Raw genomic sequence first — 15,419 nt, 5'->3', positions numbered from 1 at the left:
CACTCGGTCCCTTCTTCTAAGCCATTAATGTAGATTGTAAATAGCTGAGGCCCAAGAAGTGATCCTTGCGACACCCCACTAGTTATAGCCTGCCAACCTGAAAATGACCCGTTTATCCCTACTCTCTGTTTTCTGTCTGTTAAACAATCCTCTATCCATACTAATATATTACCACCAACCCCATGAGCCCTTATCTTGCATAACAGCCTTTTATGTGACACCTTATCGAATGCCTTTTGAAAATCCAAATATACTACATCCACTGGTTCCCCTTTATCTACTCTGCTAGTTACATCCTCAAAAAACTCTAATAGATTTGTCAAACACTATTTGCCTTTCATAAAACCATGTTGACTCTGCCTAATCATATTATGATGTTCTAAGTGCCTTGTTACCACTTCCTTAATGATGGATTCCAGCATTTTCCTGGTGACTGATGTCAGGCTAACTGGCCTTTGGTTCCCTGTTTATTCTTTCTCTTCTTTCTTGAATAGTGGTGTTACATTTACCACTTTCCAATCCTTAGGGACCGTTCTAGGAAGATCACAACCATTGCATCCACTATCTCTGCAGCCACCTCTTTTAGAACCCTATGATGTAGGCCATCAGGTCCATGGGATTTGTCGGTTTTTAGTCCCATTAGTTTCTCTAGTACTTTTTCTTTACTGATATTAATTACTTTAAGTTCCTCACTCTCATTAGCCCCTTGGTTCCCCACTATTTCTGGTATGCATTTTGTGCCTTCTACTATGAAGACCAATACAAAATATTTGTTTAACATCTCTGCCATTTCTTTATTCCCCATTATAATTTCTCCTTTTTCAGCCTCTAAGGGACCCACATTTACTTTTGCTACTCACTTCCTTTTTACATACTTGTAGAAGCTCTTACAGTCTGTTTTCATATTTCTTGCTGGTTTACTCTCATTCTATTTTCTTCCTTTCTTTCAATTTTTTGGGTCATCCTTTGCTGGTTTCTAAAACCCTCCCAATCCTCAGGCTTATTTCTCCTCTTCGCAACATTATAGGCCTCTTCTTTTAATCTAATACTACCCTTAACTTCTTTACTTAACCATGAATGGATCACTTTTTCTGTGGAGTTTTTATTTCTCAATGGAATGTATATTTGTTGAGAATATTGAAATATTTCTTTAAATGTTTGCCATTGCTTATGTACTGTCATACCCTTTAATCTAATTTCCCAATCAACCTTAGTCAACTCGCCCGTCATACCTATATAATTGGCTTTCTTTAAGTTTAAGATTCCAGTTTCGGACTTAGAATTTCACACTGAGTTTGAGAGTTATCATTATGATCACTCTTCCCCAGAGGATCCTTTACTATGAGATTACTAACTTACCTTGTCTCATTATATAAGACAAGACATGGCTACTCTCTGTGCCTCAGCCTTGGTTCAGTGGTAGTACCATTGCCCAAAGGTTGTGGGTTCAAGCCCCACTCCAGAGTCATGAGCTCATAATCTAGGCTGACATTGCGGTGCAGTATTGATGGAGTGCTGCACTGTTAGAGGTGCTGTCTTTCAGATGAGATGTTAAACCAAGATCTCATCAGCCCTGTCAGCTGGATGTAAAAGATCCCATGGCACTATTCAAAGAAGAGGAGGGGAGTGGTCCTGGTGTCTTGGTCAATATTTATCCTTCAATCAACATTACTGGTCAGACTGCTTGTCTGACATCCAGGCTTAATTGAGCTGCAATTTCCTCTAGCTAAACATTGGGAAGGCAGAAGCCATCATCCCCGGCCCCCACTTCAAACTTTGTGCCCTTGCCACCGATTACATCCCCCTCCCCCGATCACTATCTCAAGGCTGAATCAGACTTCTTGCAACCTCTGCGTCCTATTCAAGCTGAGCTTCTGACCCCACACCCTCACTATCATAAAGACGCCTACTTCCACCTCTGTAACATTGCCTTCCTCCATCCATGCCTCAGCCCATTTGCTACTAGTGTCTTCATCCATGCCTTTGTCACCTCCAACCTCAACTATTCTCCTGGCCAGCCAACAATCCTCCACCCTTCATGAACTTCATCTCATCCAAAACTCTGCTGCCCTTGTCCTATCTCACGCCAAGTTCCAATCACCCATCACTCCTGATCTTGCTGATCTACATTGGTTCCCAATCCTTAACACCTCAAATTTCAAGTTGTCATCCTTGTGTTTAAATCCCTCATTGTTTCCATTAACATCCTCCAGCCTTACAATTTCCCCCAGAACTCTCCATTCTTCTGACTATTTGCACCTTGTGCATACCCCTTCCCGTCACACCATTGGAGGCTGTGCCGTCAACTGCTTATGCCCCACGGTCTGGAATTCCCTCCTAAACCCATCTCCTCCCTCTCCTCCTTTAAGACCATCCTTAAATACCACCTCTTCAACCAAGTTTTTAGGCACTCCTAAGATCTCCTTTGGCTTAGTGTTCATTTTTTTTCCTTAAGTCTCTGTAAAGCAGCTTTGGACATTTCTTCTACGTTAAAGGTGCTATATCACTTGCAAGTCATTTTAAATAGTTTGCCTGTTATAAGTATATCACATATTGCTGGTCAAGTAATGGCATTGCCTTTATAGCCTTACTGAGTTTAGAAAATTCAACGAAAATGTCATATTCAGAACAACACTAAAGTTAAAAATGTTACTTATTAGCCTTCCACACATGGAATATTCTGCAGAGTTTTAAATTTATGTAAGCAAAATGCAGAGATTATATAGTGGTATTATACTATGACGCGTGGTGTTCATGGGGTCTCGATCCAGCCACAAACTTCAGCGTTCTGCCCCATTCCCTCAGTGTGGCTCTAGGCTCCTCCCCTCAATGCTGCTGCCAGTTTCTACCACCTCCACCATGTGATTGAATGCAGCTGTAGACTGTGGGCAGAAATTCTCAAGATATCAAGAATTCCTACCCATAGTCTGCAGTAGTATTCAGTTATTTGCAATATGACCAGCAGGAGGTAGGAACCAGCAGCAATGTTGAGTAGACATCAGCTGGGGGTGCAGGGGGAGAAGTGTGATATCATTAATTGGGGGAAAGTGGAGAACAATGCCAGCTTGACTAAAGGGTATGGGAGAAGATTGCTACCTTGAATTTGGGATTGGATATGGGAGAAGAACACCATCTTTAACTGGTAGTACAGGAGAAGAGTGCTACCTTGAACTGGCGGAGAAACATACTATGTTGAACTTGTTTTGGGGCAGGTAGAAAGGGGAGGAAAATGCCAAAGTTTCAAAGGAGTATGAAAAGGAAAAAGAACTGGGCCATCCTGAGCAATTTCCAAATGTGGCAATATGCAAGATTAGTCATAGTGTGCAGATCTTTTCTGCAGCCCGTGGGCTCAATGGTGAGCAGTCAGTGGTCCACAAAGAGACATGGTTTGGGCACCCTTTGTTACCCTGTTGCAACAAAATCAGTACTTTATTCTTAGATACTTATGAGGTCTTGCATGACACCTTGTATCACTTATTTTGGATCACATTTTCCCACATTTATCATTAAAGCAAAATAAATGTGAAGTGTCCAGCACCATTATTTTTTTTTACAAAAAAATTAATTCTGGGTATGTGGCCATCGCTGACAAGGCTGGCATTTATTGTCAATCTGTCGTTGCCCTGAGGTGGCGGTGATGGGCCGCCTTCTGTTTGATACAGCTGAGTTGCTTGAGAGGCCACTTCAGAGGGCAGTTAAGAGTCAGCCGTGTTGGTGTGGGATTGGAGTCACATGTAGGGCAGATCGGGTAAGAACGGAAGGTTTCCTTTCTTAAAGGTCATTAGTGAACCAGTTGCATTTTTACCACAATTGGACAACTTCATGGTCACTTTTACTGATGATAACTTTTTTTTAAAAAAAATTCCAGATTTTTTTAAGCTAAAACTACACAGAAAGCTATTTGCTGGAATATACTGTAGTATAGATTGGAGACGAAATGATGAATTGAACAACCTTTCTAAGGATGGCTATCAACTCACTTCTTCACTATAAAGAACATTGCTGATCTTCCAGTTGCTATTAAATAATTGTAGGATGGATTGTTGTAGCATTTAAGTATTAGTGAAAGAATATAAGAAATGGGAGCAGGAGTAGGCCATATGGCCCCTCGAGCCTGCTTCCTCCGAGTATGCCTTTGAATTTCAATAACTACTCTTTAATATAAGATTAATTTAATCTCTTGTAGATGAGATGTATTTGCCACATATGAGGAAGATTGATGGTATGCTGAATGAGAACAAGAAGCGAATGATTTCCAAGTTCCCACTGGAGCCAGCGCTCAAGGTGAGAACCTTTTTAAAACTGTATTTACCATTCTCTGAAAATAGTGTCTTTTAGCAATATATTTTATAGCTGCTGCGTCCATACAAAGGTATGGTTCTAGTACTTTAAAGAGATATTAGTTACTGCTCCTGATCGGACAGTGTTTAGGGACAGTTGACTATAGTGTGGATACTGGTAGTCCTATGGTTTGTGTATTGGAATCTGGGGGAGAAAATCTGTTTCGAAACTGTTTTGATCAAAGCAGATTTGTTTCTGCATGTTACATTGAGGTGATCATGCAACATTGATTTGACATCCTGTGACAGTCATTAACAAGTCCAGCTTGAAATATTTAAAGTTTTGAGAACTTTAGGTTTATGATTATTGATGCCCTTTATTTGGTTTTGAATCATAGTTAAGACTTGGTGCTTTGTGGTTGAAAACTTAGGCAGTCAACTGCGAGGAATCATTCAGAGGTTGCAAGTACCTGCATATAATCTTCAATCTGTCCCCACACAATCACCTCAGGAGTCTCCTCAGGATTTATTTTAGGTTCCCTACTCATGCTCATTTACATGCTGCCTCTCAGAGACATCATCCACAGGCATGGGGCCGGCTTCCACGTATATGCCAATGACACCCAGCTCTTTCTCAACCCCACAACCATCTCCATGCTCTCAAACTGCTTGTCTGACATCCAGTGTTGGGTCAGTTTCACTTTCCCTCAGCTAAACGTTGGGAAGACTGAAGCCATCATTTTTTGGCCCTGCCATAAACATTCTCCTTCCCCCTCCTCAGCCACTCACTCAGATTGAATCTCATGTGCAAAACCTTAGCATCCTGTTTCACCCTGAGTTGAGCTTCAAACTCCCCATCGTATTCAGTACCAAGATTGTTTGTTTCCATCTTCACAGCATTATGTTCCTCTCTGCCCTTACCTCAGTCCATCTGTTGCTGAAATCCTAGCCCATGTTTTTGTCACCTCTAGACTCTATTTCTCTAATATAGTCCTTGCTGACCTCCCATACTCCACCCTTCATAAACTCCAACAGATCTAAAAAGCTATTGCCCATATCCTGTCCCATATGCCCATCACCTCAGTCCTTGCTAACCTACATTGGCTTCCATTCCCCTAATGCATTAAATACAAAATCCTTGTACTTGTCTTCAAATTCCTTGGTAGCCTGGCCCTCACCCCACCTAGTCTCTGCACCTTGCCCAGCTTTATATTCCCTACTGCGACCTACGGTCCTCTGACCACCTATGCATTTCCCCTCCTGTTGCCCCACCATTGGTGGCAGAACCTTCAGCACCGTGGCCCTATTCACTAGAACGCCCTCCCTAAACTCCTCCACCTCTCCTCCTCTCCACCTTTCAAAAAAACTTCTGAAAACCCATCTTCAATCAAGCTTTTGGTCACCCTGTATCTTTACATAACATGGTTTGTTCTCTTATTTGCTTCTGTTTTTAATCCCCCTTCAGTAACGCGCCATGGGACGTTTTCTACGTTGAAGACGCTATGTAAATGCATATGTCCCTTATGTTCTATGGTCTTTCAGTTCATATGCTCTCCACTTGAGAGCAGATAGTTGCATATACCCCTTCAGCTGTCTGTAAGAGTGGTAAGACTGATTCACCTCTTCTTCCTCATTCTCTGTCATCGTGGGGCGATTCGGCATCTCCCCATGATGACAAATCAGAGATTAATGACAAGATAACAAGGTCTAGGAAGCAACAGGTAAACCCACATTCTTCCATTTTAAAAGCACAATCAATTGGAGTACCTTTATGTTGCCACATTAATTTCCTATTGTATTGGTAAAACTGTTATTTACCTCTTTAAAAGGAACAGGAAATTATTTTATAGATCTATAATCACTTTGTTCTGTTCCTTAACATAATTCTGGGATTTGTCTGTTGGAATACTGCATAATCTGGAGTAGGCAACCCTACCTGCAAAATAAAACATTTACAATGCCATTATTTTGTATTGTTTTGTTCTGTAGACTGCACTGGAGAATTTTCCTGAACTGACAACATGTGCCTCAGGAACAAAGAGTGGCAATGCCAATTTGTCCAAAATTAAAATGAGTGGTAAAAGTTACAACAAGAAAACGCTCCAGTCAGTAAAACAAAATGCTAAGGGCCAAAAGGTAAGGTCTTATGTAAACTTCTACCTTTGGTAAAGGTAATGTACTTTTTCCTCTGAATTGATGGTTATTGATCCATGTGGTCTAGGAACTGTTGAAATCTTTCAAATATTTCCACCACAATGCAGTCATAATTATTCAGATGTAGGGAATAGTATTTACCTATTGGTCCTTCAATCTCTGACTCCTTGTCTACCCTCTTCCTTTCCATCACTCACTCCCTAAAAAAATCTTAAAGTACTGATATATCAAGTGTTCAAAATAATTGCATTGAAATTTAAAAGATGTCTCTTTGAAATACTCCAAGTATGTCACATAAGCAAAATACTTGTGTAATGTTTTTCTAACCTTGAGACCGGCATGATTGGTGAAGGGGAAATGCAATATTAATTTATAAAAAGAGGCCCAAAAAAATTCTAGGAACTACTGGCCAGTTTGTCACCTGTAGAGGGCATCCTGAAGGAGTGAATAGTGAAGCACCTAGAGAAATATGGATTAATAGAGAGTCAACATCAAACATATATTTTCTCTGTGCACTTTCCTCCTGTTCTGCCCCTGAAGTTGCCTTTACTTTCTCCATAATCAAAAATAAAGCTGATCCTATACCTACTAAAACAAAAGAAAAAAAACAAAACTCTTATTTACAGAAAAACTTGCACAAATAACTTTCTATTATTCATGTCTAAATGACCAGGTTTATACCAACCAGCCAGGTTCCACACAGATACTAGCATCAGCCATGCAGTTGAAACAAAGTCTGGGATGGGCACTGTTCTGCTTTTATTATAGAAGTCATTCTGTATTATTCTGTCCTTTGCTGTTATGCTGCATTTATTTCAATAAACTGATTTCCCACATCTTTATACTCCGTTCCCTAGCTACCGATTTCATCCCTCTCGTGGGCCACTGTCTGAGGCTGAACCAGACCGTTCACAACCGTGACGTCCTATTTGACCCTGAGATGAGCTTCCAACCATATATCCGCTCCATCACCAAGACCGCCTACTTCCACCTCCGTAACATCGCCCGTCTCCACCCTTGCCTCAGCTCATCTGCTGCTGAAAGCCTCATTCATGTCTTTGTTACCTCCAGACTGGACTATTCCAGTGGTCTCCTGGCTGACCTCCCATCTTCCACCCTCCATAAACTTGAGCTCTTCCAAAACTCTGCTGCCCGTATCCTAACTTGCACCAAGTCCCGTTCTCCCATCACCTCTTAGCTCGCTGACCTACATTGGCTCCTGGTCCAGGAACGCCTCGATTTTAAAATTGTCATCTTTGTTTTCAAATCCCTCCATGACCTCGCCCCTCCCTATCTCTGTAACCTTCTCCAGCCCTACAACCCTCCGAGATCTTTGCACTTCTCCAATTCTTGCCTCTTGCCCATCCCCGATTTTAATCGCTTTACCATTGGCAGTCGTGCCTTCAGCTGCCTAGGCCCTAAGCTCTAGAATTCCTTCCCTAAACCTCTCCGCCTCTCCTTTAAGTACTCCTTAAAACCTACTTCTTTGACCAAGCTTTTGGTCACCTGTCCTAATACCTCTTTGTGGCTCGGTGTCAAATTTTGTTTGATAATGCTCTTGTGATGCATCGTGGGATGTTTTACTACGTTAAAGGCGCTATATAAATGCAAGTTGTTGTTGTGTAAAGTTGGTCAGAATTCACCTGTGACTACTAGGAAAAATTTAATCATATGGAAGCCTGGGTGTAATTAGGTTTATGTAGAAATATTTTTTCATTTTTGTGATAATTTGGGAAGCCTAGAACTACAATGCGTTTTATTTTGTTTGATATAAATGAGAAAGGGATGTCATTATCAAATGTCATCCCACCTTTTTGAAGCCAAAAAGCTGTGCATGTCATGTAGTTTTTGAAATAAACCTCATCACCATATGAGCTTTATATAAACCCTCAGACTATACTGCAGCCACTCTTAGTGCTCATTCAGGGCAGGATCCCAATATCTGAGGCGCATGTATATTTGTTTTGGAGCGAACGGTAGCAGCAGCATCACCAAAAGGATACATCTGTTATTTTAGGTTATGTACTTGGGAAGAGAATTGGCCATCAGGCCCATACAGGCTGACCTCATTTTATTTTTGCCAGACTCATCCCCATGTACCTACCCTGTTCCTATTTCTTTATGTCCTTACCCTTCTCACCCCACCCTCCCCCCACCACAGCTGATTCAGGAATCCTCTGTCAAAAATTCCTCCCTGTTTAATTCGTTTCCAAAATATGTTCTTCAGCTGAGAATATGGGAAATGCTTTCCAAGGTACATATTATTGGAATAGCTAGATAACTATTCTGTTAACTAATTGATTGTGAAGCTTGGAATCAGTGGTGCATTATTAGATAATACAATGCTGGTGATGGGTAAACAGAAAGTGTGGCAAGGAAGCTGTAACTATTTCAGATTATATTTTCAATTACTTCCCTCATAAGTTGTCCAGGTAATAAACTAAAGAATAAAAGTACATCTAATGTTTGTCATCCCAATACTGTCCTCAGTCATTTGTAAAACAGGAGTTTAACCATCTGATCAAATGTTTATTATATTGTATTATGACCATATCAGTTGGCTGAGTGATATCAATATTTAGAAAATCTTTCTATTCTGAATTTTAAAAAATCATTTTGTTCTGTATTTTAAACTCAGGAGTTTACTGTAGATCAAGAGAAATTGCAGTGCTGTACTTTATATCACCCTCTTCATCACTATAAATATCACACCTACCTGATATGCAAGAAAGAGGTGAGTATTTTATATTCTGTAATGTTGAGCACTTGGTTGGATTCATATTTTTTTTATTAAATTGCAACAAGCTAAAGCAGATCCTGGGGTAATCCTATAAATCCTGGATTTAAAACTTGAGCATTCTACTTCTCTTCCAAAAAAGCACAAATGCAATCCAGCACTTGTTCAGAAATGTGTTCTTGTTAGAATTTGGTGCAACATTTCACAGCACAGTTCTTTCATAATATATGTTTGCTGCAAGTTAGTACTGTAAATTAAATGAAGTACAGAAATCCCACTGAGATATTCCTTTTTGTGGTGGTTGTAAATGTGGTTAACAGTTAATTATTTGTTCTGAAAAAGATTGATAGTGTACAAAATTTGCTAACAACAAATGGTAACAGGGTGCATGCATATTTTGTCTGTCTATAATATTTTGATATTGTTACTTTGAATGGAAGTAAGTTGATCTACAAAAAGGCCAGTTACCAAAAATTTTATACTATTTGTATGTTGATCTGTTGTATGCATTCCTTGAACTTTCTTTCTAATGTTATTTCAACTATTCTTTGGCCAGGCTGCTTCCATTCTCAAACAGAATAAAGATCTCGGCCAAGTTGAAACAATCCAGCAGTGCATGGAAAATGAGAAATGGGTGGAGGACCTCTTTGAAAAATTTGGCGACCTTCTAACACAAGCACAGCAGAAGTGTTTATAATGTACATATGAGATTTTTCAACGGTCTTATCTATGGCACTAATAAAATATCATGGGGACATATCGAAATGAACATTGGCATCCCTAGTGATGCTAGACTAAGCTTGTAATAGTGGCACATGGGCTCTGATGGACCTTGTATTTTGCCCATAGCTAAGCGGTCGTGGTGGCCAAGAAAACACATTTTGGCGTTGGGAGTATTCTAATTATTATGTCTGTAACCACATTTTTATGATGGCCAATGTTTTTGATTTATTTGTATTCTGTGAACTTGAGGTATTGAGTAATGTTTATTTCCAAAAAAAAGAAAAAAAACATTTAAAAAAAAAACTTTGTGACCGATCAAAATGGCAAGGCATGCACTAAGTATATTATGATTTTCTTTATTATCTAGTTTAAACACTTTAGGAAACTCTTTTGTTCAACAAGAAATGCTTTAAATCTAATTACTTGCCTCTTACTGACCTACAAGACGAGGAAGGTAGAAGCAACAGTATGTTTCTAGTATCTGCCTACCAAATTTTCATACATACTGTAAAGAAAGTTGGTGTGTCATGACATTCTTTACAGTAAATTTGCCATCAGAAAATATATAAGTTTTGTTGCTTTACAGACTCCTTTTACTTAATTAAAAAAACAAGTTCAGGAAACTGGACGTGGAGTTGGTGCAATCCTATGACAATTTGTTTCAATTCTGATAACGAAAATGTGATGAACACATCTATTTTCCCTGTTGAAGAAAAAATTATTTTGCCTTTATACCCATACTTTTTTTAAAAAAATTGTACATTTTATCTCATCAATAGTTGTATTTTTCACAGAGAAAATATTGTGGTTTGAATTCTGTTCATGTATCTTTGTAATACACTTTGCATTGTTTCCAGTAAATCATTTTCATTTATATGTAGATCACACATTGTATACTTTATATACTGAGGTAAACTACTATTTCTGTTTTCTTGTTAATACAAGTTTGCTTCAGTGTTTACCTGATATGCATATTGGACTAATTTTGCCTTTTAAGTGTAGCTGTGTTACACATTGCAATTATTTTCTGATACCTGAAAATAAATTTCCTACTAAACAAATACCTAATGCCAAAAAAAATCAATTTTTATATTGTACCATGATATATGTTTAACAATTCAGCAATATGTACAGTGCATTTGTAAAAGTTTAATTCCACTTCTTGGTTTTGACTGTTACTATGGATAATGTTTTCTAGAATATTGTCACCCTGGTGGTTTATCTTCTGCGCTAGTTGTTACTTTGCATTCTGTGAACTGTGACGATTTACTCTACCAAATTAATCCTTAAACTGATTACCATTTTAAAATTCCTCTTCCCACATTGTTTATTGCTTTAGTTGTGTCTTTAAATCATTACTGTTGTACATTCCAGATATTTCAGAAGCAATGATGATGCTAAACTATTTTTGTGACTTTTTATTTGTTCATTTGTGGTAACAAGCCCAAGCTGGGAATAGAACATTTTTCCAATTTGAGATTCAGTTTCAGATCAACTGCTCCCCTGTCACTTTTAAGCACAGCAGGATGTAAAGTTGTCATCAACAATAAGCTTTAACCATAACTACAAAAGAATGCCCACTCAGTGAAGCAGTGTGACTTTTACCTACATCAATTGTCTTTATCACAATTCTGAATGAGATTGCCAATATTATGGGGTGGTGTTCAACTTGGACTCATGGGAACTTTTGACTATGCCCGGACTTGACAGCACCAACAACTTGCATTTATATAGCACTATTAATGTAGTAAAATGTCCAAAGGCGCTTTACATGAGTGTTATCAAACAAAATTTGACACCGAGCCGTGTGAGATATTAGGACAGGAAAGAGGCAGGTTTTAAGGAGTGTCTTAAAGGAGGAGAAGAAGGTAGAGATGTGGAGAGGATTAGGGACAGAATTCCAGAGCTTTGGGCCTAGATAGCTGAAGGCACGGCAGCCAATGGAGGGGCGAAGGAAATCGGGGATGCACAAGAAGCCAGAATTGGAGGAAAGCAGAGTTCTTGGAGGGCTGTAGGCTGGAGGAGGTTAGAGATTTGAAAATTGCAGCATTGCTGGTCCGGGAGCCAATGTAGGTCAGTGAACAGGTGATGGGTGAAAGGAACTTGGTGCACATCAGCATCCGGGTAGCAGAGCTTTGGATGAGCTCAAGTTTACAGAGGGTGGAAGATAGGAGGCTGACCAGGAGAGCATTGGCATAGTCGAGTCTGGAGGTAACAAAAGTATGGATGATGGTTTCAGCAGCAGATGGGCTGAGGCAGAGGTGGAGACAGGCAAATATTATGGAGGTGGAAGTAGGTGGTTTTGGTGATGGAGAGGATATCGACTCGATTTACACAGGCCTTTTATATCCGGTAGAAAACAAATTTTTCTTCCCCTCGGAACCACCTAGTTACCTAGTCTTCCTTTTGCAATTTTGTTTTTGATGCCTTTTCTGTTTTTAATGACCTGTGCAATATTAATTTGCTACCATTAGACGTTGCTCCCGTACTTTGTAAATACTAGATGAAGTGTGGCATTTCACATGGGGATTCAACACTAGTGTAGTCTTCAGGTGAATGGGGTCAGAGGGCAGGGGATATTAGGATCAGGGTGTGCAGATGTAATTCAGTCCAACTGCCCAAAGGAAACCAGTGCTATATTTGTAGAAAATGTTTTATTGTTGGCATATATAGCAACAGCAGTGAAGTGCTAGTAAGTCAACCTATGCATAAAAATATAGATTTCTTGATTCAGTGTTTAAAGCATGTTATCTCATTATAAACCCCAGTCTAAAAATCTGTTCTATGAACCCCATCAGCATAACAACTGCACCTATGAGGTTTTGTTGAGTTGTAAGTGGTATATTTAATGTCTTTGTGTTCTTTTATTAGCACTGGAGATCTCCATCATATGAAAAGAATTGCATGTGGCGCAACAGTGCGTTAAGAGACCATTGTAAATAACTAGTGAGAAAATTGACACTGCAACTCTTATGCTGGACAGGACTTGGTTTTTCGGTTTAATACAAAGTCAGCCAGTTGGCTCTGTTTCCTCCCAAGGTATATCGATCGACCTTTAGCACTATCGAGATTACAGCATCCCGCAGTGACATCTAGTGACGGAGAAACTTCCACTACAGAAATGCCATCTGAATGAGATTTGGACTGAGGTGATACCAGAATATGATTCCTTTTACTCCCAAAATTTTTCACATTTTATTTTTCAATAACAACTTGCATTTATATATCGCCTTTAATGTAGTAAAACGTCCCAAGGTATTTCACTGGAGCGTAATCAGACAAAAATTGATAACAAGCCAAAGAAGGCGATATTAGGACAGGTGACTAAAAGGTATGTTTTTAAGGAGCATCTTAAAGGAAGAGAGAGGTGGAGAGGTTTAGGGAGAGAATTCAATGCTTAAGGCCGAGATGGCTAAAGGCACGGCCTCTTAATGGTAGGCGAAGGAAGTGGGATTTGCACAAGAGGCCAGAATTGAAGGAACGCAAGAGTTCCGAGAGATCATGGAGGGATTTGAACATGAGGATGAGAATTTTAAAATCGAGGTGTTGGTGCACCGAGATCGTGAAAAACTGATAGAGGACGTTTCTACATCAGCAGTTGGCTGGCAAATGGGGTTCAGTGGAGAAAAATGTGATGTAATAGTTTTTTTAAAATAGGGAAAGGAAATACACCTTCAATGATAAGATTTGTAATGGAGTAGAGGGACCATGGAGAGCAAATTGACAGAACAACTGAACTTCAATTTTCTAGTGCCTTTCATAACATCCCAAAGTGCTTCACTGTCAGTTAAGTACTTTTTGAGGTGTAGTCACTGTTGTAGGGAATTGCAGCAGCCAATTTTCTCTCAGCAATTTTACAGAGTATTTTGTAAAAAAAAAAGCAAATTCATTTTCTGTTAAGTTTGCATTGCCAAGTCACTAAAACCACAATTGGGGTTGTGTTACTGATGTCAGTGCAACATCATCAATGGTAACTGGACCTCATTTTGATTGTGGTGTTAGTAACTGACACTTTATGAGGTCATATATAATTTAGTTGCTAATATAAATAATTAGCAGATGTATAGCCACTTGGGCAGTGCAGAACTTAATGGAGAAAATTACCTTGATGCTTTTTTTTAATACTTTGATACCTAAAAGGCCTGAGCACAAAATTGGTGAGCTCTGTAAAAATTGTACCCATGTGAGATTGGTATGGACAAATAATTTATTTAGCCTTTCCAAGCTTAGTAGCCAGGAGAGAAAAACACAGCCCCTCTGACTACTAAATGATTCCCAAAGTTTTTACTCCATTACCCTACCTTGAAACCGACCACATTGTGATTACTTTTTATATAAGGAACTTCTTTATATTAGTCCCAACTTTGCCGTTCACCACTTTGATCCAGTGGTGCATCATCCCTCCTCATCCTTGTTTGCAGCTTTTGACAGGGTCGACCACACTATCCTACAACGCCTCCCTGTTGTCCAGATAATTGGGCCTGCCCTTGCCTGGTTCCACTCTTACCTTTGGAGCCCACACTAGCCAATCTCCTGCAATCGTACCCGCTCCCACACCGTTACCTCGAGTTCCCCAAGGATCTAACCTTGGTCCTCTTCTATTTCTCATCTACATGCTGCCCTTCAATGACATCATCGGAAAACACATCAGATCCCACAGACCAGCTCTGCCTCACCACCTTGACTCCTCACTGCTTCTGTTTTGTCAGATTGCTTATCTGACATCTACTCCTAGATGAGCTGAAATTTCCTCTAATTAAACATTGGGAAGATTGAAGTCTTTAGCCCCTGCCACAAACTGTTTCCCCCAGCTACTGATTCCATACCACCCTCCCTGGCCCCTGTCTCAAGCTTAACAGGACTGTTGGCGTCCTAGTTCACCCTGAGCTGAGCTTCTAACGCGCTATCCTCTCCATCATAAAGACCGCCACTTCCACCTCCATAATATAGTCTGCCTCCGCCCCTGCCTCAACCCATCTCCTGCTTAAACCCTCATATGGCTTTTGTTACCATCAGGTTTGACTATTCCAATACTTTCTTGACCAGCCTCCCATCTTCCACCCTCCATAAACCTAAGCTCATCGAAAACTCTGCTGATTGTATCCTAACTCACACCAACTCCCATTGACCCATCACCCTGTGCTCGCTGACCTACATTGGCTTCTGGTCTAGTATCACCTCAATTTTAAAATTCTCATTCTGGTGTTCAAATTTCTCTATGGCCTCGCCCTGCCCTATTTCTGTAACCTCCACTAGCCATACATTAGTACCACTGGAAAAGGATTAGACATATTTGCTTTGAAGGATGCTTAATTCTACAGTCCTATTTATGTTTGCCATTCACATTCTAAAGCCAGCCAAAGTTAAAATAACATTGGTTTATGATGTGGAAATATCCAGCGCTATCACAACAGCACCCCCCCCCCTTCCCAATCATTCGTTTAACTGCATTCTTGGTTTCACAATTCAGAAGGTAGATTAAAATCATTTCTTTAATTCCGCTACTGTAGGAGGAGATAAACATA

The 15,419-nt window shown here is 39.8% G+C and overlaps 1 protein-coding gene across 1 annotated transcript in view; it reads left to right on the top strand.

Moving 5' to 3' along the window:
- The window catches only part of qser1 (glutamine and serine rich 1), a 129,759-nt gene extending 118,556 nt beyond the window's left edge, over positions 1 to 11,203 (top strand). The window contains exons 11-14 of the mRNA XM_067994172.1: positions 4,187 to 4,284; positions 6,270 to 6,416; positions 9,073 to 9,168; positions 9,728 to 11,203. Of these exons, the coding sequence (XP_067850273.1) occupies positions 4,187 to 4,284; positions 6,270 to 6,416; positions 9,073 to 9,168; positions 9,728 to 9,868 (482 nt within the window). The 3' untranslated portion in view covers positions 9,869 to 11,203. The remainder of the gene's footprint in view (positions 1 to 4,186; positions 4,285 to 6,269; positions 6,417 to 9,072; positions 9,169 to 9,727) is intronic.
- The last annotated feature ends 4,216 nt before the right edge of the window (positions 11,204 to 15,419 follow it).

The sequence above is a fragment of the Heptranchias perlo genome, chromosome 12 (assembly GCF_035084215.1).
Source record: "Heptranchias perlo isolate sHepPer1 chromosome 12, sHepPer1.hap1, whole genome shotgun sequence".
Taxonomy (NCBI): domain Eukaryota; kingdom Metazoa; phylum Chordata; class Chondrichthyes; order Hexanchiformes; family Hexanchidae; genus Heptranchias; species Heptranchias perlo.
This window is presented reverse-complemented; position numbering and strand designations above follow the sequence as displayed.